General features: G+C 61.8%; 5 protein-coding genes across 5 annotated transcripts; 3 read left to right on the forward strand and 2 right to left on the reverse strand.

Annotated features, from left to right (window-relative positions):
- Positions 1-38: 38 nt before the first annotated feature.
- MNEG_4815 (hypothetical protein) lies at positions 39-527 on the forward strand (the record flags this gene model as incomplete). The annotated part of the gene is made up of 1 exon (XM_014046705.1): positions 39-527. The coding sequence occupies one exon, from the start codon at positions 39-41 to the stop codon at positions 525-527; it is 489 nt and encodes a 162-aa protein (XP_013902159.1).
- A 2,058-nt stretch (positions 528-2,585) lies between these two features.
- On the reverse strand, positions 2,586-2,894 carry MNEG_4816 (hypothetical protein; the record flags this gene model as incomplete). The annotated part of the gene is made up of 1 exon (XM_014046706.1): positions 2,586-2,894. The coding sequence occupies one exon, from the start codon at positions 2,892-2,894 to the stop codon at positions 2,586-2,588; it is 309 nt and encodes a 102-aa protein (XP_013902160.1).
- A 1,962-nt stretch (positions 2,895-4,856) lies between these two features.
- MNEG_4817 (Exocyst complex component 2) lies at positions 4,857-12,283 on the forward strand (the record flags this gene model as incomplete). Its single annotated transcript, XM_014046707.1, has 20 exons — positions 4,857-5,039; positions 5,373-5,552; positions 5,830-5,910; positions 6,047-6,247; positions 6,424-6,693; positions 6,873-6,950; positions 7,109-7,189; positions 7,531-7,626; positions 7,813-7,938; positions 8,164-8,307; positions 8,827-8,894; positions 9,080-9,239; positions 9,492-9,581; positions 9,812-9,962; positions 10,341-10,832; positions 11,034-11,110; positions 11,253-11,434; positions 11,553-11,710; positions 11,885-12,026; positions 12,199-12,283. The coding sequence occupies 20 exons, from the start codon at positions 4,857-4,859 to the stop codon at positions 12,281-12,283; spliced, it is 3,045 nt and encodes a 1,014-aa protein (XP_013902161.1).
- A 527-nt stretch (positions 12,284-12,810) lies between these two features.
- On the reverse strand, positions 12,811-15,136 carry MNEG_4818 (Sodium-dependent phosphate transport protein 1, chloroplastic; the record flags this gene model as incomplete). The annotated part of the gene is made up of 4 exons (XM_014046708.1): positions 12,811-13,267; positions 13,461-13,951; positions 14,113-14,456; positions 14,614-15,136. The coding sequence occupies 4 exons, from the start codon at positions 15,134-15,136 to the stop codon at positions 12,811-12,813; spliced, it is 1,815 nt and encodes a 604-aa protein (XP_013902162.1).
- A 1,870-nt stretch (positions 15,137-17,006) lies between these two features.
- Positions 17,007-19,871, forward strand: MNEG_4819 (Peptidyl-prolyl cis-trans isomerase, chloroplastic; the record flags this gene model as incomplete). Its single annotated transcript, XM_014046709.1, has 8 exons — positions 17,007-17,120; positions 17,407-17,514; positions 17,702-17,926; positions 18,176-18,292; positions 18,513-18,626; positions 18,910-19,043; positions 19,295-19,457; positions 19,614-19,871. The coding sequence occupies 8 exons, from the start codon at positions 17,007-17,009 to the stop codon at positions 19,869-19,871; spliced, it is 1,233 nt and encodes a 410-aa protein (XP_013902163.1).
- Positions 19,872-21,716: the final 1,845 nt, after the last annotated feature.

A 21,716-nucleotide genomic window follows, 5' to 3' on the forward strand; every position in this document is an offset into this window, starting at 1 on the left:
CTCCGCCACCAGCTCCATCCCTGGCATCGACGTTGCGAATGCCACAGCAGCAGCCACTGGCGAGCGTGGATGCCAAGGCACAGGTGCAGGCAGGAGGAGACCAGCAGCCACTGCAGCAGGAGGTACTTCGGGAACCGCAGCAGCAGCAGCAGCAGCAGCAGCAGCAGCAGCAGCAGCAGCAGCAGCAGCAGCAGCAATGGTCTCAGCAGGAGGAGCAGCGTGAGCAGCTGCAGCAGCAGTCTGTACAACGGCAAGAAACAGCAGGCGCAGATGATGCAATGGACGCTGGGCTTGCCACTGCCAATTGCGCCATCCCATCGCCCTCACCAGCCAAGCCGGCGGCGTCGGCTTTCGCGCCTGCACCGCCGCATCAGGGGAACGCGATGTTTGCAGGCACGGGCATAGGCGCAGGCGCAGCAGGCGTGGCTGCCGTGCGCACGGGCCCCTCTTCCCCAAAATCTGGCCCTTTTGACCAGCTGGAGCGAGACCTGTTGGATGACCCCCTGGTGGACCTGGGGGATTACTGAGGGCGGCGGCAGCAGAGGGGATGGAGTGATCCTTACCCACTGTAATCTCACGCGGTGGTTGCAAGGCTTTAATGGTTAGGCAGGGACAAACCGTCTTTGAATCGCAGGGGCTTCGCCATGCATGATGCTGGCAACGTCCAGTCTGCCTGGCTTGCCGCGTGTGCTACTGTCCTGGCACCAGCATCTTCAGTGCGTTTTACACGGCAGCGTACACCACACATTGACAGCTGCATGAGCCCCAAATGCATACAGACCTTGAGACCCCTTCGTCAAAAATGCTCTCCCCCCATCATATACAGTATATCAGCACTGCACTGAAGCCGCCCCACAGCAGTGTCCCACCGGCATATGCAAAGATTCTGTGGACAATCACATGCTAATACAAAGGAAAACACGTAAAATCGATGATGAATGTAGTTCCTGGAGTGCACAAGTTGCACTGGCATGGGCAATGCCTACAGATGCAGTGCGGCACTCACACTCCAGCGCGCTGACACACTATGCAGGCGGCCTCCCTCAGGGTGGGCCGTGGTGGGGCTGCACCAATCGCCACTCTTGGACCCGTGGGTGACAACACCTGTCACACCCGCTTCGCACAGCCCGTATGCCCACTACGTGATAATCAGCATGCGCCAAAATACGCAGGCAAGATCATCATATGAAAATGGCTCAAGCCTCTGAACAGGCCGTTCACAACCCAACAACTCAATGCACCAGCAGGCAACTGGCCAGTTGCACCATGGTGCCCGCAATGTGCTGAGGGGATACACCAGAACCAAGCTGTAATTTGCAGGCCCCTTCGTTCGAGCTTGAATGAGGTTATGAAAAGCAAGCCAGAACAGTAGGTCACGACTAAATACGGTGATAGAGTCCCAGAACTCAGCGTTCGCAGTAATGCAACAGGTAAGGGGCGCAGCCCGCCTGCCTTCATGGAGTCTTCACTGCCTGCGCGTGCTATTTAATGCCGCGACACCTGCAACCACGTCGGCCCTGCACACCGGGCACAGGCGCGAGCGCAGCAGCCATGCCACGCAGCATTCATGGTGGAACACGTGCGTGCAAGGCAGCGCTAGCACGACACTGGGCGCTTCAAAATCAATAAGGCAGATTGAGCAGCACGCGCCATGCACCGACCTCTCGGCAACCGGCGGCCTGGTCAGTATGCTATCACCAGCAGCAGCGGCAGCAGAAGTGACAGCAGTGCTGGTCGGCGAGTCTGGGCAAGGAGTCGATTCAGGCGTATCTGGCGCGAGCGCCCTACCAACCGCTGCAGCTGCCGTGCAGACCCTATCCTCCTGATCCACTCCACTGCTGGTCCCAGTTTGGCCAGCTGCAGGTGCCGGGCGACTTGCGAGCTCACATTGTGACATTCTCGCTGCAGCAGGGGTGCCCATGGCTGCTGGCGCTTCCATGGTCATTGTGGGTTCCTGCAGCTGCCCCCCCTGTGTTGTCCTGAGGGGCTGAGGGTCTTGCTGGCTGGAAAGGCTGCAACTGGTTGAAATGTAAGCGGCATTAACCAGCGCAGGCTCTGCCGTTTGCTGTGTTGTCACTGCTGTAAATTGCCGCCTGATGTACTCCCCTGCTGTCCCCAGCTTGTTGTAGGGCGTTGGCTGTAGCTGCAGACGCACTCTGGTTGGCACTCGGTTGGGTGCGCTGGTGTTGCTGCCATCGTCGGATCTGACGGGTGCGCTGCAAGGGGTGAGGCAGGAGAACAGTGCGCCCAACACCAGGAGCAGCATCAACGCTGCCATGGTGCCACCCAGGGCGGTCAGTGTGAGTGGTGGAAGGGCAATGAGGTCAGCGCGGTCGTCGTGGGCAGGCCACCAGGACAGGCTCACAACTGCAACATGGTCGAGAGCCAGGATGCCTGCTTGTTTGGCGGGGATGGAAGATGGTGCGGCAATGGTCATGGATAAACCACATCGGGAATGGCATGTGGGGCTGGCCGATTGAAGTTGGCAGTGGGGATTGCCCTGAGCTCCGTGTAGCGGGCTGACTGTTTCAATCTTGCGCGGGTGGTGACAGCACCCCCCTCAGCACATTGCCGGCCAGCCACTGTCACCCACCCGGCTTGGTGGCGTTGGCAACGCTCGTGCCCGATATGGGTTGGACGCGCCCCTCTGTCGTCTCTGGGCGCGCCACAGACTCCAGCAGGGACAGAGCATGCCCATTGAACACTGGCGGCGGCGGCGGCGGCGGCGGCGGTTGCTGCTGCTGCTGCTGCTGCTGCTGCTGCTGCTGCTGCTGCTGCTGCTGCTGCTGCTGCTCAGCAGGCAGGGATCGCGTCAGGTGCCCCAGCTGAAGGATGATGTCACCCTCATCCACGACGTTAGTCCACGCATCCCCACGGATACCCGGCCCAGTCATGCCTGGCATCAGGAGCACAGTATGACCGTGGGGTAGCCTCAGCTGGATCACGTCAGAGGGTGCGAGACCGGACACGTCCACTGTAACCTCCACGGGCCCCGCCAGCGAGGGAGACAGGCGCCAGCCGCACACGCCTCCTGTTGGATTTCGTGGATTCAGAAAGCAAGACTATTGGACAGCAGAACAGGCAGTAAAGGGCAGTGTAGACTGCATGAGCATGTGCATGTGTCAGGCACAACAGGACACACAATTCCACATTTGTCCAGCACGCATTACCACACACAATTGTCCTGGGCGCACATCTCATATGCAAGAGCATCAAGCATGCCGCTGTCTGAGCGGCACGGTCAACGCAGTTGTTGACTTGGTAGATGAGTGCGATTCCGGTTCAGGGGCGCACAGTCCCGCGTTCATATCCGAGGCCAAAAAGCACACTTTTGTGTGGCAACCAACAGCCGCGGCCCGCTCATGGCACTGCGCGACGGCGTACTCCGTCACACAATGCTTGGTTTGCTTGAGCCCCTTCTTTGAGTTGCTGGTGCACGCAGTGCAGGGAGCACGCGCCAGTGCGCCCAGTCAACCAGGTCCAACACTTTAGCCTGCCGCCCACCTTCCGTGCTTCTGAGGGCGATGTGGCCGCTTACGCCGGTCAGCACTGCAGGCTCCCTCCTGCAGAGGGTCAGCGCCGGGCCAGCGCCCTGCACAACCTGGGATGGCCAGCGCCTGGCCAGCGCCTCCTGGGGTTCCTGCTTCAGGCCCATCGCTGCAAACAGCGACCGGCGCGACGCTGCAGCCGCGCCTGGAGGCAGGCGCAGTGGGGGCACAGGGCCGGGGCCAGGTCCGAAGCGACGACCTGCGAGCGAGCCAAAAGTGCCGCACGCAAGGAGGCAAGGGTAAGAGTTGCTGGAGGTATTGCACAGCGCGGGCTGTGCGGGCGAGCGTCGCTTGGAGACGATGGTAGCTGGGGGGGGGGCCACGGTGGTACAGTAACTTGAATGGGGCGAAACGCTCAGGGGACTGTCGATGATCTCGCACACTTCATCGTGAGTCACATACTTGACAGCGGCGCCCATATAAGCAGCAGCTTATTACCCTGTACCTGTGCGCGGATGCTCGTCTGGCGCCAGCACCGATGTCCTCACGCCGGCAAGCCCTGCCGGCGCCGACCGCCGAGGCTCGTCCGCAAACGTGGCACGCACGGGTTGCCCGCCTGGCGCGACGAGCGCCATGGTCATCGTCACCACCACGACGCGCCAGTACTTGGGACGTGCCATACAATGACTTTTGCGTCAAGGCACTTCGCTGATACTTCGCCCACTTCGCTTTGCCGACAGATTTCGAGACTGAGAATCGAATGTGTTCGTAAAGTACAGTGGTACGTGTCTGTTGAGATGGTAAGAAGCAGCAGATATATGGTTCTTGAATGATCACGATAGCATTCTGAGATTCGTCCAGGGCATGCGCCAATCTGCGTGGCACACTCACTCCTCCGGTAGCAACGCTCCCCTTGTACACGGCCCTTTGATACCACTAGAACTTGATCATCAAAGACGCATGTTTTTTGATGGGTACATGGCAGTAATCTTGAAAGCGTCTCGGTGATCTGAGTGCACCCCTGCAAACTTCGCGTAAAATTCGCTTTGTCTCGCCCTCATCAGGTTTTGTCGGCAGGAAGACGAGGCGTTGAATATAGGCACCTTGATCGCGTCCAGATTATCGTACTGCAGTGCGCCTCAACTGGCGCCGCTTGCACCGGTTGCACTGCGCCGCTTGCGCGCGGTCGCACCCAGTGTCCCCAACGCCCTCCTATCGTCGTCTCTGGGGCGCCCGCCGCGGCGTCTCCGATGCGGCCATAGGTGGCGCGGATAAGTGGCCCGAGCCACAGGCCTTGCACGGCTGGTGCGTCAGCCGCGCAGTGCATAGCTGTGGCAGCATCCGGGGCTTGAGGCGGCGGTGGCGGCAATGTCTCGCTCACAGCTGAGGGAGCGTGACCACCCGCGCGGCGGCGGTCGCGGTGTTGAGGACGATGACGAGGAGTACTTGACTGATGACGAGGAGGACGAGGGGGACGCCGATGACGACGGACAGGAGGGCCGCAGGGCCCTCGCCTGCAGCACTGCGGCGGGGCCGGCCACCTGGCAGGAGGTGCGTGCATGCGGTCGCAACGGTTGCGCTTGTCAACAGGTTGGCGCTGGCGGTGGGAACACAAATGCGGTACAAGCAGCGCCCTGCGCTTTGGTGCTGTGTTTGTTGAACCTTGTCTCTGGGGGCACCGTCGCTGATTGACTAGGGCAAAATGACCCCCCACTCCACACGGCTGGGCTGTCATCGGTTGGTGGCGCCGGCATGACACGCCTGCGTGCTGTAATTCCAATCGCGCCACGCTGCGCAACGCTCCTCTGCGCGGTCCAGCCATTCCCCGTCACTCCCCCTCCACTCCCTGGGAACTCCTGCTTCCCTGTGGCCCCCCGCCCCTAGGTGGACCGCGGCGAGCTGTCCGCGAGTGCTCTGGCGCTGATCAGCAGCATCGCGCAGACGGCGCCAACGGACGACCGCTCTCGCGACGCGGTGTGGCACCCCACCACCACTGTAACCGTGACTCAGGAGCTGGTGGACCCCTTGGGCCTCGGCCGCATAGACCCCGCGGCCATGAGACTGGTGCGCTCATGCAATATTTGGAGGACGTGGATGCTGCGAGGCGCTGCGCAGGCTGTGGTTGTACACGTCTTGCAGGGCTCTGTGTGAGCCGGCGGTGGGTCGCTTGCAGTGTGGATGCAAGGCGCTGCAGTTTCCAGTGCGGGCCGTTAAGCTGGCACTGCCTACATTAAGACTGCTGTTTGCAGAGGAGGGCGTGCCGGCATTTGTGGGGAGTCAGCGCGCATCCTCTCATGGCATGTATCTCTAGCAGCAATCTCTGCATGCCTTTTTCCCGCAGGAGCGCCGCTCGACGCGCGACGCCGCCCCTCAGGCCCGCAGCAATGCCACTGGTGTCAATGTCGATGCAGGGCCTGGCCAGGTGCGACGGTGTGCGTGCTGGGCTGATGGCGCACTCCAGCTGCCTGGCACTGCATGGCCCTCATACACACACCCGCTGGCCCCTTGATCTTAGCCGTCCCCAATCACCTGCCTGCACCGCATGTCCTGACCCGCAGGCAAAGGGGGCAGTGGGGCGCTTCTTCTCGGAGCTCACAGCTCGTGGCGGCGGCAGCGGGGGCGGCAAGGACGGCGGCCGCAGCCACGCGCGCGGGAGCGCTGGCGGCCCCAGCGGCAGTGGTCGACCGGTGGACAGCAGCCCCTCAACGAGGAGGCGCACCTCTGTTGCGAGCAGAGCGTCCAACCTTCCCACGAACATGGTGCGGCGGTCTGCGCCTGGCCGTGGTTGATGGGGCTGTGGTTCTGCCCGCACTTCGCCATTTCTTGACTGTCAGCACGTTGTCCTCCGGTTGTCCTCACAACCCCTGCCCGCTGTGGCCCGCGACTCTCGCCCTCCCGCCTCGTGCCACACCTTTGCGTGCACTCCCCCACCCAGCTCCTGCCCACCATGGAAGGCTTTGACCCTGAGGCCTACCTGGCCGTCTTCCACGAGGCCACCAGCCCTGCGGACTTGGCAGCGGGGCTGACCACCCTGGAGCGCGAGCTGGGGGAGCGCCAGGGCCAGCTCAAGACGCTGGTCAAGCAGAACTTTGACCGCTTCATCAGCTGCAAGACCACAATCGACGACATATACGTCAAGCTGCAGCGGATTGAGTCGGCCGGCACGGGCATCAGCACGCAGGTCCTGTGCTCTGCCGTAGAGGAGGTGGGAGGAGGGCTGTGGCGGGGAGGGCGATCGTGCTGTTGGGCTTCTGTGCATGTTCAATCAGGACAGCAACGCAACTGCAGCATCTGCGGCGACGGTCGGCTGGTGCACTGTTCTTATCTGCACGTGGTGTCCTTGCCAACCACCACCCTCTCCTGCCTGTGGGCCTCACTTGTCAGGTCCAGGCCTCTGCCAGGGTGGCGTTTGGCCCCCTGCTGGAGCGCCACAGCAAGGCAGAGCGCATCAAGTCGGTCCAGGTGCGCGCAGGACACCACAGCTGTCGCCAGGCCAAGTTGATACAGTCAGTCCAGCTTTTTGCAGCCGCCAGTCCAGCTTGGTACAGCCAGTCAACCTCGATCAGTTCCAAATCAGCCACTGCTTGGCCCCGTGGCATCACGTGCCCCCCTCCCTGCAGGCCCTCCTGCGTCGCTTCCAGCCTCTCTTCAGCATGCCCTCGCGCATCAGGTCCCTTGCTTCAGCCCATGACTATGAGCAGGTGCGAGTGACTTTGCGTTTATGCGGGCATGTGTGCGTGAGCGTTCATCGTTCAGGCGCATGTAAATGTGTGCATGGGTGTGTGCGTGTATGGGGGTTGAGCGCGCTGTATGCGCACACGTCCCTTTGCCTCCTCAACAATGGCTGGCGGCACAGCGTGTTGTGACGTTTCGTTGAAACAATTGCAAGAAGGCCTTCCTGGGCCTCTCAGCTTTGAGCCAAGGCACCTAGACACCGCACCGCAGTCTTCGGGCCATCAGACCACCATCTTCGCGCTGCTGTCCCGTGCTTTGACTGCCTCCTCACGCCCTGTGGACCTACTGCCCTGAACGCCCTGCCCAGGTGTGTGCGGAGTACAAGAAGGCCAACGCCCTCATCCGCCCCGGCAGCAACAACACCGCCAAGGTCTGGGCGCGACTGCACACTGAGATTGAGAGGGTGAGCACCCGGGGGGGGGGGGGCGCTGGAGGTGCAGGAGCGTGATTTGAATTGCAGTAGCAGCATTCCCATCAAGGCAGGTCTTGCCTTAGCAGCGCACCCAACCAGCCCAGCTCGCCTCCGTTCTCAGCCCGCCCCTGACGTCCAAGCCCGGACCGCCATCGCTGTGTTGCCGCCCCTGCACAGCGTGTGGGTGAGGTTTGGCTGCAGCTGGAGGCGGAGGTGGCTCACCCCGAGCTGCCGGCAGCCAGCGCGCCGGAGCTGCTGCTGCACATGCTGGCGCTGCAGGCAGAGGGCCTGCCCCTTGCACAGGTGGGCGCGGGATATGGCAGGGGGCGCAGAGAGATGGAGGGAGAGGGGGAGGGGGTGGGGCAGGGTGCCCGCGCGCGTGTGGGTGTGTGTCTATATGCGCGCGCGAGATGTGCATTGATGGCTCAGCCGTGATTGGCACGGCTGTCAGCGGCCTCGTTCGCAGACGCCCTCTGCGGTGTCATGCCACCTTCAGCGCTCAACCCTCCCCGCCCTCCGGGCCCCCAGGGCAAGGATCCGGTGGGGCTGCTGCTGGAGGCGCGCGAGCGGCGCGCGCGCAGCGAAATGGCGTCCGCCCAAGACCACCAGGCACGCGCCATGGCCCGGCTCAGGGAGCGGTACTGCGCTGTGGTGGGGGCCGAGAGCGCCAAGGTGCGGGTCTCAGGGGACCGGGGCGACGCCACACAGGCACGGCAGTCAGTTTGGTTGCCGCTCAGTGTCAGGTGCCTGTTGCAGGGACATGACCCAACAATGCCCCTTAAGGTGGAGCACAAGGATGTTTGCTTGTTATGCCTTCCCCCCCTCGCCGTTGCCACGCCCCTGCTACCCTTATATCCCTCTGAATGCTCAATTGTAAACCCTACACCCCAAACCCAACCTTAATCCAAGGTGTTGGAGCAGCAGCTGTTGGCCTGGGACGAAAACTCTCATGGCGACCGGGAATTGGGGGCCAACAGCGCTGGTTCTGAGGCCGATGCGTTGCGGCTTGAAGATCAGCCGGGTGTCACACCCCTGCTGGTGGCCCCAGCATTGTTTGTGGCAGGGGCCTCGTCGTCTGCACCGGGTGTGGCAACCCCAGCGCCCCTGCGTGTTGTGGGCGGCGAGGGCGGGCGGCCAGCCGCGGGGCTGGGCGGGCCCGCATCGCGCCTCGCGCCGCTGTCTGGGCTGCAGCCACAACCCCTGCAGTCGCGGCTGGTGCAGAACACCTCTGAGACGCCTGGCGAGCAGCTCATGCTCAAGTGAGGGGGCTGCTGGGGTGCGGGCTGATAATAGAAAGTGTGACAGGCTCTTGTGGTCACAATCACGCCGCGACCCTGTTGCCCAGGGCCCTGGGGCAAGCGATGTTATGCCGACATAAACCCTTTGCACTGCTGCTGCGTGTGGACCCGCCGCCCCCTCCCCTCCCGCCCCCCTGCCCCTGCAGCCACGTGGCGGAGCTGTCATCAGTCCTGCTGTCGTGCCTGCCAGGGTTCTGGGCCACTGCCTCTTCCGGCCGCCTTGCAGACGTGCCTGACCTGCCCCCTGCTGTCAGGGCGCGCCTCAGGCAGTCCCTCAAGACAGTGGCCGCCACCGCGCAGAAGCTGGTGCGCGACACCAGAGGGTGAAGACAGCGCCCTTGGGGGAGGGAGGAAGTGGAGAATGGTTCGATGCTGCAGGGTGGGCTTGTCGAGGAGTGCTTTCACCCTCCAAGCTGGTTGCTAACCGCGAGCTTCGCCCAGGTCGCTTGCTGCCCTGGGTCACGGGCGACTGGCGGGTTGCGCCTCAACGGCGTGGGGAGCCCCTCCCACGTTTTGCTCCCACCTGTTTCTGCAACGTCTCCCTTGCCACACCCCAAGGTCGAGTCGTACTGCAGGGACGTGCAGAAGGTGGCGGGGGCACTGGCGGCGGTGGGCCCGCTGCGCAGCGCGACAGCGGCTCTCGTCCAGGTGGGCTGGACATGCGGCCCGGGCCTCGAGGGATAGACGGCGGTAGTGTTCTCCCCAAGGCTTCAAGGGGTTACCAGAGCTGTGCCATATCTCGCATGCGGCCTTTGGACCCCACCTTGCGCCGCCTCCTCACAACCCGCCATCTCCCATCTCACCATTTTCATTGGTACTCGCCACCCCACAGTTTTCCACCAACCCCTTTCCCTCTCAACCCTGTGCCCCGTTAACAGCGCCTGGCGCGTGTGGTTGAGTCACTGCGGGAGCTGAGGGCGCCGCCGAGTGCGGTGGCCTCTGTGCTGGGCGTGCTGCGCTACGGCCTGGAGGCAGCTGTGCGGCAGCTGGCCAGCCACCTGGAGCAGCTGCCTGCAACCCTGGCCTCGCGTGAGTCATGGGTCGTCAGCCTCATTCACTCTCAGGGCGAGACTCCTGTCACACACCTGCCAGAGTATTTGCAGGCAAGTCGTCGGAGCGAGTGTATGCGTTGAATCTCACAGCATTCAAGCGTATGCCCCTTTTCTTCGCATCCGGCTGCGTGCATTGCGGCTGCGTGCGTCATGTGTGCCATGTGTGTGACATTCACGAGTTGTGTGATTGCTTGAAGGGGCGAGAGCTGTGGTCTGATCACGGTCGTGGCGCACGGGCTTGTCTTTGCACCAAAGAACCGTAACCACTCCCCCGCATCACCGCCCCCACCCTCCCAGGAGGAGGTCACTGTGGCAGTGCAGTACTTCAAAGCCGTCACGTCGGCCTGCACCCCAGCGCTCGACGGGGAGCTGCCTGCTGACATCACCACGCGGCCCCTGCACGTGGCATTCTTTGCCTGCCTGGGCCAGTGTACCGCCTGCCTTGCGGCTCTGGCGGAGCGCTACAACCCCCATGCTGGTGACATGCCGAGCTCAGCCCGCGGCGGCGACGATGAGAGCGGCGGCAGCAGCACCGGTGGCCCCGACCCAGGAGGGGGCGGGGGGTCGCCGCGCGAGTACTGGCGGCGGGGGCCGCAGGCTCAGGCGCGGGGCGTGCTGCTGTACGACAGCGACGACGACGCAGGGGAGGGCGGCGGTGCGGGTGGCTCGGGCAGTGGCGGCCCTGCCGTGCGTGGCGGCTTGCAGGGCGGGCGCGGCGGCGTGGGTGTCGGGGGCGTGGCAGGTGTGAGCGATGATGTGCGGCTGCTGCTGACGGCTTCCAACCTGAGCTACATCCGCACCAAGCTGATGGGGTCCCTCACACAGCGCTTCCTGCTTGTGCTGACAGGTGGTGTGGCTTGATGGTGGGGGCAAGGGGGGGGGGCGGAGCAGGGCTGTGGGTTGCTGTTTGTATTGGGTGCCTGGCCCTGGCATGTGCGCGGCGATGGCGTGCACTCCAGTGGCTAGAGCGTGTTGGTTGCCAACCGTTTTGGTGCTCGGCATTTGCTGGTTCGCGCCTTGATGGTCACGGCCCTCCTCACATGCCCAGGCGAGGTTGCCTCTGAGGTGGAGCGCGTGAGCCGCACGATCAAGGGCCTCGCCAAGCGCATGGATGCAGCACTACAGGTGAGGGGGCAGTTCCGTGGGCTGGGCGCCTGTGGCGTGGGATTAGCCGGCAAACCCTGAGTTGTTTCACAGTGATCAGACCCGGCACTATGTCACTGCTCCGTCCCAACCCTTGACCCTCCTACCCCACTCCCATGCAAAGGCCATGTTTGATTTGTACCGTGACCGCAAGCGCCGGCAGCTGGAGCGGCTGATGAGTGCGTACGTGCGTGCAGACGGCGGCCCTGTGGGCACCCCCCCTGAGCTGCGTGACATCACCCCGGGTGTGGCGGGCCTGCTGCAGGCTCTGGCCCAGGTCCAGGCTGAGGCCTACACGTACGCCAGGTGCGGTGGGGGAAAGGATTGGGGGGTGCTCAAGCCTGCACTGGGGCCGTGCGCTGCACCTTTGCACCACTTGCGCAGCACACCTGTCTGGTGGCGGCACAATCCCCCTGCCCCCCAGGCTCCACATGTCGTACCTGCTGCCCCCCTTGCTGGAGGCTGTGGCGTCGGGCCTGAGCGCGCGGTATGCCGCCCTGGCCCCCGAGGGTCTGGCCCCGGAGGCGCTGGCGCAGTACTTCCTGGACCTGTCCTGGCTGGACGGCACACTCAGCGCTGCAGGTGGGTTGGGCTGGGTGGAGGTCACGCTGAAGGTGGGCTGTTGGTGAAAGGAGGGGCCGGATGCCGAAAGGTGCGCTGAAGTCTTGTCAGCCATCACGCGTCGTCATTTGCTGATCAAAACATGCTGCCCGATGTCTAGGCTTGAAGACAGCTGCTCCTGATTCTTTCCTGCAGGCCCACCCTCGGTGCGCGTGGACATTGACGCCGGCTACATGCTGCTGGCGCAGCGCATTGCAGGCTTCAGTGCTGGCGCGGCTGTCACTCCGCTGGGCCGCAGCCTGGCTGCTGTGAGGGACCCAGCAGAGCTCAGCAAGAGGTGTGCGGGGGCAGGGCAGAGGGGCGTAGTCGGTGCCAGTGAGGGGACACAACTTGTGAGCACCCGTCGCGAGCCTGTGGCTGCACGCGTGCTTGTGTCAGTCAGCTGCGCCGACATGTCGCATGTCCCGCCTTTCTCCCTACCGCCATGTTCCCCCTGCCTCCCCCCCCAGGCTGCAGGTGACGTGTCGCAAGCTGCTACCAGACATCTTGGGGCGCTCCACCTTCACAACCAGCAGCTTCCTGCCTGTACAGTAACACTCCTGTGCGCTCCTTCGCAGCCATGAGTGGCGGGTAACCCTGGGCAGGAAGACTGCCGGGCCTTCCAATGTGCCTGAATATAGGAGACCAATGTTACAGCACATGTGCAGCACAGGACGCTCTCAGAAGCAGGCAGCCAAAGGATTCACCTGTTGGGCCTGCTGAGAACACACCTAGTAGGAGGATATGGGTCTCGGAGCCTGGAAATCTGCATTCTGTACACCCAGCGTTGCCTCACAGCGGGTTCCAACCCACACACACATACACAGGCACACACCCACGCCCACACACACAGACACACATACGCACAGCAACCTCTCCCATACAAAAAGCCATGTCATTAATGGGCTGGGAGGCGTTGCAACAACTGCACCACAAAGTTGTGCTGAGTCAATAGCGAGAGGCAGCGCGCTTGTCCAAAAGCGCAACTGTCGCATGGCCCTGCTCGGCAGGTCCAAAGGTGAATTTGCAGCACCAGCACCGACACGTGCTCACCGTTGCAAAAGCTGCTGTTGTGCCATCAATTATTCAAACTGGCGCTCCCCCGACCCCAGCAGCAGGTAGCCGGCCGTGCCAAACACATACATCCCAGCCACCAGGGTCCACACCGCCGACCACGAGTTGCCTGCGTCCAGCAGCACGCCTGTGGCGTAGACCGAGGCGCTGCCCACCAGGCTGCTGAGCGCGTTCGTGACGCCAAAGAGCACGGGGGCGTACCGGTCCCCGGCAATGTCCTGGTGGTTGGAGGCAAAACCAGCCGACTGGAAACCGCCCAGCGCCACGGACCCGATCATCAGGGGGATGGCCGTTTCCAGGCCCAGGCCGTCCTGCGCGTCTGCCAGCACCAGCAGGCAGGCTGCAGGCAGCAGCATGCCGGCGCTTTGCATCAGCTTGCGGGTCTGAGTAGTCGTGAGGGTGCCGTTGTTGACCAGGGTGTCTGCAATCCACCCGCTGCTGGCAGACACGACTGCACTAGCCACCCTGGTGGAGCAGGTGGCCAGCGGGTGGGGAGGGCAGTACAAGTAAGCCTAGGCTGAACAGTGCGCTTCAGGCGAGGGCAGTCTGAACTAGGGAGCCAGGCTGCCGCCCTCTAAATCCCCACACGCATGCGAAGCTGGAGTGGGGTTTGCAAACCCCCTGCTCAGCCCCATCTAGCCCTCTCTGCCGGGCTCACCATGGGAAGATGCTCAGAGTGGCCGAACTGGAAACGTCAAGATGGAACACATCGCTGTAGAAGCTGGGCAGCCAGCTGAGAATGATGTAGTGCCCCGACCCAAACATCGAGTGTGCACACATCAGGCCTATAAATGCCCGATTGGTCAGGAAGCGACGCCACGGCAGTTTGAACAGGCTGGGCATTGGGTCTGACGGGGCCAGCCACGCGCTGCTGTTGCCGCTGCCGCTGCCGCTGCTGCTGCCGCCGCCACTGCTGCCAGTGCTGCTGCCGCCGCTGCTGCTGCCGCCGCTGCTGCTGCCGCCGCTGCTGCTGCCGCCGCTGCTGCTCCTGGCAGCACCACCGGTACTGCCGGTCTCCGGTGATGCTGCTTGGGTCGAGGCGTCTGCCGCCGCCTGCTGCTCTTGCTCCCGCTGCTTGAAGAGCGGAGGAACCTCGCCCACCATTGTCTGCCAGAACACCATCCAGACCATCCCCAAGGAGCCATACACCTGAAGGTTAGGGTTGAGCAGCACAAGTCCAACACATCAGCGGTCGCACACCAGCAGCACACGCGGCATCCTCCCGGTGGCAGGAGGCACACTGATTGTGATGCCCGTGCAGTCTCACATGCATGGCGGCCGTGCGTCAGGGCCGTACACACCACACCCACCAGGAACACGGCGGGCCAGCCCAGCCGTTCGATGATCAGCGGCGCCGTCAGGAGGGCCAGGATGGTGCCAATCTGACCGCCACCGTAGACCATTGTCAGCGCGCGGCTGCGGCTGCCGGGGGGCACCCACCCCTTCACAACGCTCTGGACGCAGGGGTAGGCCGTGCCTTCCCCACACCCCATTAGGAAGCGCGTTCCCAGCAACAGCGGCATAGCGCGCGTCGCCGCAGCGGCAGGCGTGAGCATTGTGAAGAAACTCCAGACCACCACGCCAGTGCCCAGGGTGCGCTTGGCGCCAACAGTGGCGGACAGGTAGCCGCCGACCAGGTTGGTGATGGTGTAGCCTTTGCGGTGAGAGTGTAAGCAGCACGGAATGGCATGTGTGTGGGTGAGTCAAGGTCTGAAGCAACACTACTAATCGGGCTCATCGTTTGATCCAGCATGCTCCTGACCCCTGCCTGACCATCAAACCTGCCCCCAACCCCCTGCATTTGCACCCACCCATAAAGAAAAGACCGTTGATCTCGCCCTTTATGGTGTCAGACCAGTCGAACTGCTGCGCCATGGGCAGGATTGCAACTGACATTGCCGCGCGGTCGATGCTGCATATCATGGCCGCAGTTGCTGCTAGAGCCACCACGCCTCCCCACGGGACGGCAGACTCCGCCTGTACCGCCCCCGCTGGCACCTCCTCAGCCGCTGCAGCCGCGACCGCGCCGGCACCCTCCCCTGCGGCATGAGGGATGCGGCGCGGCTTCCCGAGCGTCGCCGTGGGTGGCGCCAGCGGCGGCTTGAACTGAGTAGCAGCGCTCGCCAGATTTCCACCTGGCGTGTTGCTGCCCCCAGCATCTCCACCTCTGCCGTCTACTGAACCGGGTCCGCTGCTGCCATCCCCCAGTGCTGTCGCTGCCTTGCCGCCGCGCCGGCAAGCGCTGCTGCGCAACGCGATGCTGCATGGCGGCGATGCAGCGAACCACCCCCGCGGCTGGGCCAAGGAGTGAGCCGCATGGGCCGCTGCCCGCATGACAACAGGCGCCAGGCCTTGGTGATGGTAGGAGGCCTTTGACAATGGTGCCTGGGCTCGCGTTGACGTTGTGATTGCGCTCAAGCCCACTCGATTCTGTGATGGGCTTGCAGAAGGATCGGGTCTTTCTCGGCCTCAAGGAGATTGTATGATTGTTCCCCGGCACAAGCAGACGTGCAGGGGCGAGGATCTTGAGCATAAACTCGGATTTCACTCCGCGAGTGAGCAAATGGAGCAAGGCTGCGTTTGCGACATGTTCGGACTCACAAAAAAATCAGATGCATCAGTTGCCGTGCATTCGCCGTGCAGGTCAGCTGACAGCGTCCGGTGGCATCGCCCAAGTGACAGCCGTCACTACCAGTGCAGCGCGCACAGCACGCGTGATCACATGATCACTAGTCTGGCTTTTGCATCCGAACACAACTTGCATCGATCGATGCCAGTATGGTGCTTTGGTGGTATCATGTGTCGTCAGGGGATGCCTGTCAGGTCACGGAATTGCAGGGCGAACCTGGTTGATGCATGCTGGGCAATGGCTCGCACCCATTGGGGCCACCTGTACTTACTCACAGTCATGACACATGCATAACACTCGTTGTGCATGCAGTTACGAAAACTTTCTTACCTGGTGAGCCTGAGATATGCTATCCCCGCACACTCTGAGCACCCCAGCGAGTGTGGCAAGCCGCATCATCAACAAACATGAGGGGCACTCCTGCCCATGGCTGCTCCACAGAGAATCTTTGAAATCATCCGTGTGGTTTGCCACAAGTTGTCCTGGGAAGGGTTGCAGTGCGCGCCCCTGTGAAAACCCATACCACAAGGGTGGGCATGCATGAAGCTTGTGCTGGTGCGCCTAGAGTAGGTTCTCTTGGAGGCGGTCAGCCGTTGGGGAGTCTGCCTGCATCCCTTGACATAAGTGACTTGCACGAGATTGGCGAGTAATGCGATTCAAGTACTCATCTGTGGTGGTTGTTAAACAAGCGACATGCATTGTCGCGTCATCCTACAGCCCAAAGGTGTAGGTTGAACATAAAGCCTTCTGCGAAATTGCAATACTCCAGGCACAGCGTGCTGGTCCTGCAATAAACGGGAGGATAGAGGGCTGGTCCAGATCAGAGACGGGCAGTACAACCCAGCTTGCCCCAGGCATGCGTAACAGGTGAGAAATTCTCCCTGTGGTGAATGCTCCTGACTTGCCAACATGCCGACAACCGCAGGTGCTGGAGACCTTTGTAAGGGAATCTGCTGTAAGGTCACCATTGGTGCCTCACAGATGGATGGGCCCTCTCACCAGAGAACCCTGTTTTTGCAAGGGACCTCGTGTGCAAGTACCGCACGCCAAGTGCTGTAGTAAAGGAAGGCGATTGTAACCGACAAGGCGTTCTGCTGCTTACGCCCTGTAACAATAATTGAGTTGATACCCTTGGTGCACTCGTGGCAATCACAGGGTCTAGTCATGGCTGATGAGCTCCGTGTGCACTGACGGCTGCTGGCAAACTACAGGATCAAAGGGCACCCACACACCAGCTAAAATCTCGGCGCCACTGACACTGTGTACACCCCCAAAGCTCGCATCAGACCTTGCTATTATTCGTTTTACAGTCTCAGTTACTATCCAAAGCCTCACCCGACAGATCACGCATCCCGTCAAGAAGACACGGAGCAATGGCGTCCTTTGGCAGCACAATGCAGCGGCGCCTGGGGCAGAGGGCATCGGTTTCCGGCCTTAGGGCACCAACCCCGGTCTTCGGGGGCAGAACTCAGCAACGGGTGGCGTGCAAGGCCCATCAGCGTCAGGAGGGCGAGGTGGGTCGGTGGGGTGGGGATGCGATCCATTTTGGGCTCATTTCGCCTTCTGCACGATCGCATGGCCTTCAAACTCGATCCATGTGCGATTCGGCAGGGCCCCGACTTTTTGCAGCGGTGCGCGGTCGGCCTGCTGGCCGCAGCGACCGCCGTGATGCCCCTCATGGCCTTTGAGGTGCGCAGCATGGCTCGCGGCCGGGTCGGCAGGTCTGAGGGTTTGAAGGGCATTTGTCAACCAGCATGAAGCCCTCAATGGGCTTGACCCGGTGTCATGCCGCGTACGCACACGACTGGCGCGCCTGTTGACGCTGTGCGGGTTCGCGGGGATGCCTAAGGACCGTTGCTGTTGCGACACGGACACATGCATGCATGTCGTCAAAAAATCCTCAACTTGGTTCATCATCTAAGCCCGAAATCATCTGTCAATCCGTGTCTGCTCTTGCCCCATGCACCTGCCCCAGGCGCCCCCGGCATATGCGAAGCTGACTGCAGGCGACGGCGTCAAGAATGCATCTGCTATTCTGCGCAACGCACTGCCCATCAACAACAAGCCCATACGCCAGGCACAGGTGCGCCGGCACCGCATGGGCCCTGACAGCAGCGGCAAACTCGTTCAACGCGTGCATCTGCAGCACGCAGGCCTTGCGCGACGATGCATTGTTTGCAGGTGCATGTGGCCCCCTCGCCTGACACTGGCCACCAGCCCCCCGGAACCTGAACCCCTGGACGACCCCTTGCCTCCACCACGGCTGCCAGAGGGCCCTGGAGGCGATTAGCGAGGAGCTGCGCGTGCCCGGCTCGAAGTCCCTGGGGCCGATTGCGCGCTCCCTGCGCACGGCCCAGAGCGCCATCAGCAGTGGCCGCGACAAGATCGTGGCCGATTTCGCGCCCTCCAAGAGGGCTGAGGGCCAGGCTGCTCTGGCTAAGCTGGAGGCCTCCCTGGTTGAGTTCAACGCCATCATCGACGCCAAGGACAAGCAGGTGGGTGCCTTGTGGTCCCCGCCCCCATCCCTAGAGGTGGTTGTGTGTTGAGTTGTGGTTGGTGCATGAAACGGATCGGGGTCGGCAATGGCAGGACGATCGCGGTATGTCAACGCACAGCTGTCATGCGGTAGCACTGCGCCTGAGTGCGCGCATGGCTTCTCAGTCGTATCTAAAGTTGCTGCTCCGGCTGACCTGCACTGCAACGCCACCCGTCCTCCTGCTCTGGCTGCTTCCCGACCATCTCAGCTGGTGCCCATCAAGCAGCGGGAGTGCCTGGAGTACGTGGGGCAGGTGGAGGAGGCGATGGTGTCGGGCCTCACCTTTGAGGTGCCCAAGGAGTACGCTGACAGGCCCCTGCTCAAGGTGGGCTGGCGGCTGGCTGTGTCAGGGGAGGGCAGTAGCCTCGCGTCCGTTCACGTTGGCATCAAGAGGGAACAGTGGCACGACTGCCACACATAACACACATTCACGACTCAATATGCCGGGATGGCATTCTTTGTGCTTCGCCGGCACTCCCTGAAGCAGTCTGATTGCCAAACCATTCCTTCTTGTCCTGCCCCCATCAATATGACCGACCACTCAGGGCCGCGCCACGCTGGAGATGAAGGTGGACATCCGTGAGACACCCGAGGGGCCCATTTCCCCAACCCTGACCATTGTTCTTGATGGCTACAACGCACCCGTGTCAGCCGGCCAGGTGTGGCGATGGTGGCGGCCTGTTGTTGAAACCGCTGAGCACCCGGGTCTCTGCAAAATGCAGGATCCAGCCATGCCCTCTTGCAATACGTTGAAGCGGATTGTGGAGCGGTCCTCAACTCCTCCATAATTATCACCAGCACGTGTTGCCCCACCAACCCCCACAGAACCAAGTCCGCTGAAACTGTTGCGTTCGCATCACCCACACTCCATCAATCCCTTTCCCACTGCTTCCCCCCTGCCCTCTCCTCCCCTTCCCTTACCCAACCTCACCCACCTTCCAGTTCCTGGACCTGGTGCAGCGCGGCTTTTACAATGGGATGGAGATCCAGCGCTCTGATGGCTTCGTGGTGCAGACTGGGGACCCTGATGGCCCTGCGACCGGGTTTGTGGACCCCGACACGGGCAAGCTGCGCATGTGAGTGGCTGGTACAAACTCGCGTGGCTGTGTGGAGCAGTGGGTGGCGCCTGCATGTCTGCAGGGTCTTGCAGCGCGTGACAGGGGCCCCTTGCTGAGCTGCCTGTGCAGCTGGCAGGCTTGCAACAGGGGTCACAGCCAAACCCTAGCCAAATGCGCCATCGTGCTCACCGCATCTTCCCCAGCGTGCAATGCTCCCTCTCCCTTAGTCCCCTCCGCCCATGTTGCTCTTGTGCCCCTGACTGCTGCAGTGTCCCCATGGAGATCCGTGTGGAGGGCGACAAGGAGCCGGTGTACGACCTCAACCTGGAGGACTTGGGTCGCTACAACGAGACACCAGTGCTGCCCTTCAACGCATACGGCACGCTGGCCTGGGCCCGCGCGGAGTTTGACAACAACAGTGCCAGCAGCCAGGTGAGGGGAATGGTCGGTCGTATCCAGCACGCTGCCAGAGCCGGTGCCAGGGTTAGGATTTACCTGTCATTTCCTTTGCTTGAGCTTTGCCCCGGCTCCCCTGCCAGATCCTCTCTGACGCGCGCCCCCCTCCCACGACGCCCCCCTTTTCTGTAGGTTTTCTTCCTGCTCAAGGAGAGTGAGCTGACCCCCACTGGCGCCAACCTGCTTGACGGCCGCTATGCGGTCTTCGGGTACGTGGTGCAGAACCAGGACACCCTGGGCCTCATGAAGGTGGGCGACAAGATCGAGTTCATCAAGGTGGTCAAGGGGGCCGAAAACCTCGTCAACGGTGCCAAGCCCAAGCAGCAGAAGGCGCCGCAGCTCGAGGCTGCCGTAGCAGAGGTGGCGGAGGCAGCGGTTGTTGACAGCTAGGCAGAGATGTGCAGTTCTTGAGGGTCAAAAGCAACATTTTTGAGATCTTCGGCGCTGCCTCTCGCTTTTTGCCATTTGGTGAGACATGCGCGCAAGGTCGAGCCAGCAGAGTGCAACAGCGCAGCATGCAGCTTCTGCACTATTCTGGTAATTTTGGGCTACGCGACGGAAGGAAGGCCATGCACTCTGCTTGTCAGAATGCAACAAGCTTGGTGGTCGGAACCTCCTTTGCCGCGGTTTTTGTGCTTCTCTCGTGCGCCCTGCAACAGTGCTTGCTGATTGTACACCCATGGAAGATACCACTGGGATCAGTGCAGCCACGCACTTTGTAAGCATTTGTCTGCTGCCCATAACCAGATTCAGAAACCAACAATTATACATTGCATTCAAAACATCTCACAGCCACTCCCGTGCAAGCTCATCCAGGCAGTGAGGCTAGCTGACGGTGCCGTCAGCTGGTGACCGTTTCCTGGGCTGCAGTCAAGCAAGCACTCTGAATCTTGAGGTGGGTGGGCTGCGCCGGGCAGCCCGCACTAAACTACAGGCACTTGCATTCCCTCACATGAATGCCGGTGATGTCAAGGTTCGGGCCCCCAGCAACAACTCTGCGAGCCGGGGTTCTCGTGTCTGTAACGCGCTGCCTCGGCTTCTACAAGTCTTCAATGGTGCTTGTCAGCCGCGTTTTTCCTGCCCAGTGGGTGCTGTGCGATGGGTGCAACTTGTGCTGTGCAGGGCGAATAGGGCAACACTAGCTTATCTTCCTCAGGCTAGTTGGGCAGGTTAGGGTATGTGGGTTCACCCCCTTTGAGGCGTGCTGGCGTCACAGGTCCACACTCACGTGATCAGGGGTCACCAGTGACATCGCCCAAGTGACGCCGTGCTGAGTCAAGGCGTGCACACCTCAGAACCTGGCACCTGCTGTTTTGCACTGGCACCAGCCGCACCAGCCAGCCCTTGATGAGGTGGATCCAGCCAGCGGCAGTAACCCCTCAGTCATGTGTGACTGGTGGTGACATCACCTTATGATGTATCATCACTCACCATGACGTCATGCCAAAAAAAGTGAGGGGCCTCTAACAGCTGCATGCTCAATGGTTGCTGCAGCCCTGGGCTGGAGTGCACAACCACCTTGAGCCGACCCAAACCACCCTGGGGGCGTGGGTGGAAGTGATTTTCAACGGGTTGGGGTTTGGGTTTAGGGTTTAGATATGAACCCTTGCACGACTGCCCAGCGGTTCATGGTGGTTGCAGACGTTCCCCCTCGTCCTAACACGCCTGCAGCAGTGTCTGGTGGGTGCATGGGACGTGCCAGATGTATGCCAACGAAGGTGGCTGGGGGGAGCATGGTGCAACCACCCCCACAGATTCAAATCCTGAGTCAACAATGGGCACAGTCTGCCCCAAACGACCCTCGGTGCAGTCCTGGAACCCAGCTTTTTTGGGCTGGAGTCGAAGAACTCATCCACCCCGACAACTCACGAGGTCCGGTTCGCCGGCGGTATGGGTGCGTGTACCCATGGAGTGAGGGGGTGCCTGCAGATTGGTGCACACAGTTTGGCACGCATGATCACTGGCCTCAACAGCCCATCCAGGGGTGTGTCTGCTTGTAAGAGGGCTAAATACTGTGCAGATACTAACCCCAAGAGCCACAGCCCAAAACATTGCAGGCTGGGCAGCAGTTCATTTTTTAGGGTTTAGGGTTTAGGTTTAGGGTTTAGGGTTTAATTTTGAACCCTCAAGGGTTTAGGGTTTAAGGGTTTAGGGTTTAGATTTGAACCCTTGTGTGACTGGGCAGCAAGTTCTGGCGGCTGCAGACATTCCACCTGGTCCTGAGACGCGTTGGGC

The sequence above is a fragment of the Monoraphidium neglectum genome, assembly GCF_000611645.1.
Source record: "Monoraphidium neglectum strain SAG 48.87 unplaced genomic scaffold scaffold00687, whole genome shotgun sequence".
Taxonomy (NCBI): domain Eukaryota; kingdom Viridiplantae; phylum Chlorophyta; class Chlorophyceae; order Sphaeropleales; family Selenastraceae; genus Monoraphidium; species Monoraphidium neglectum.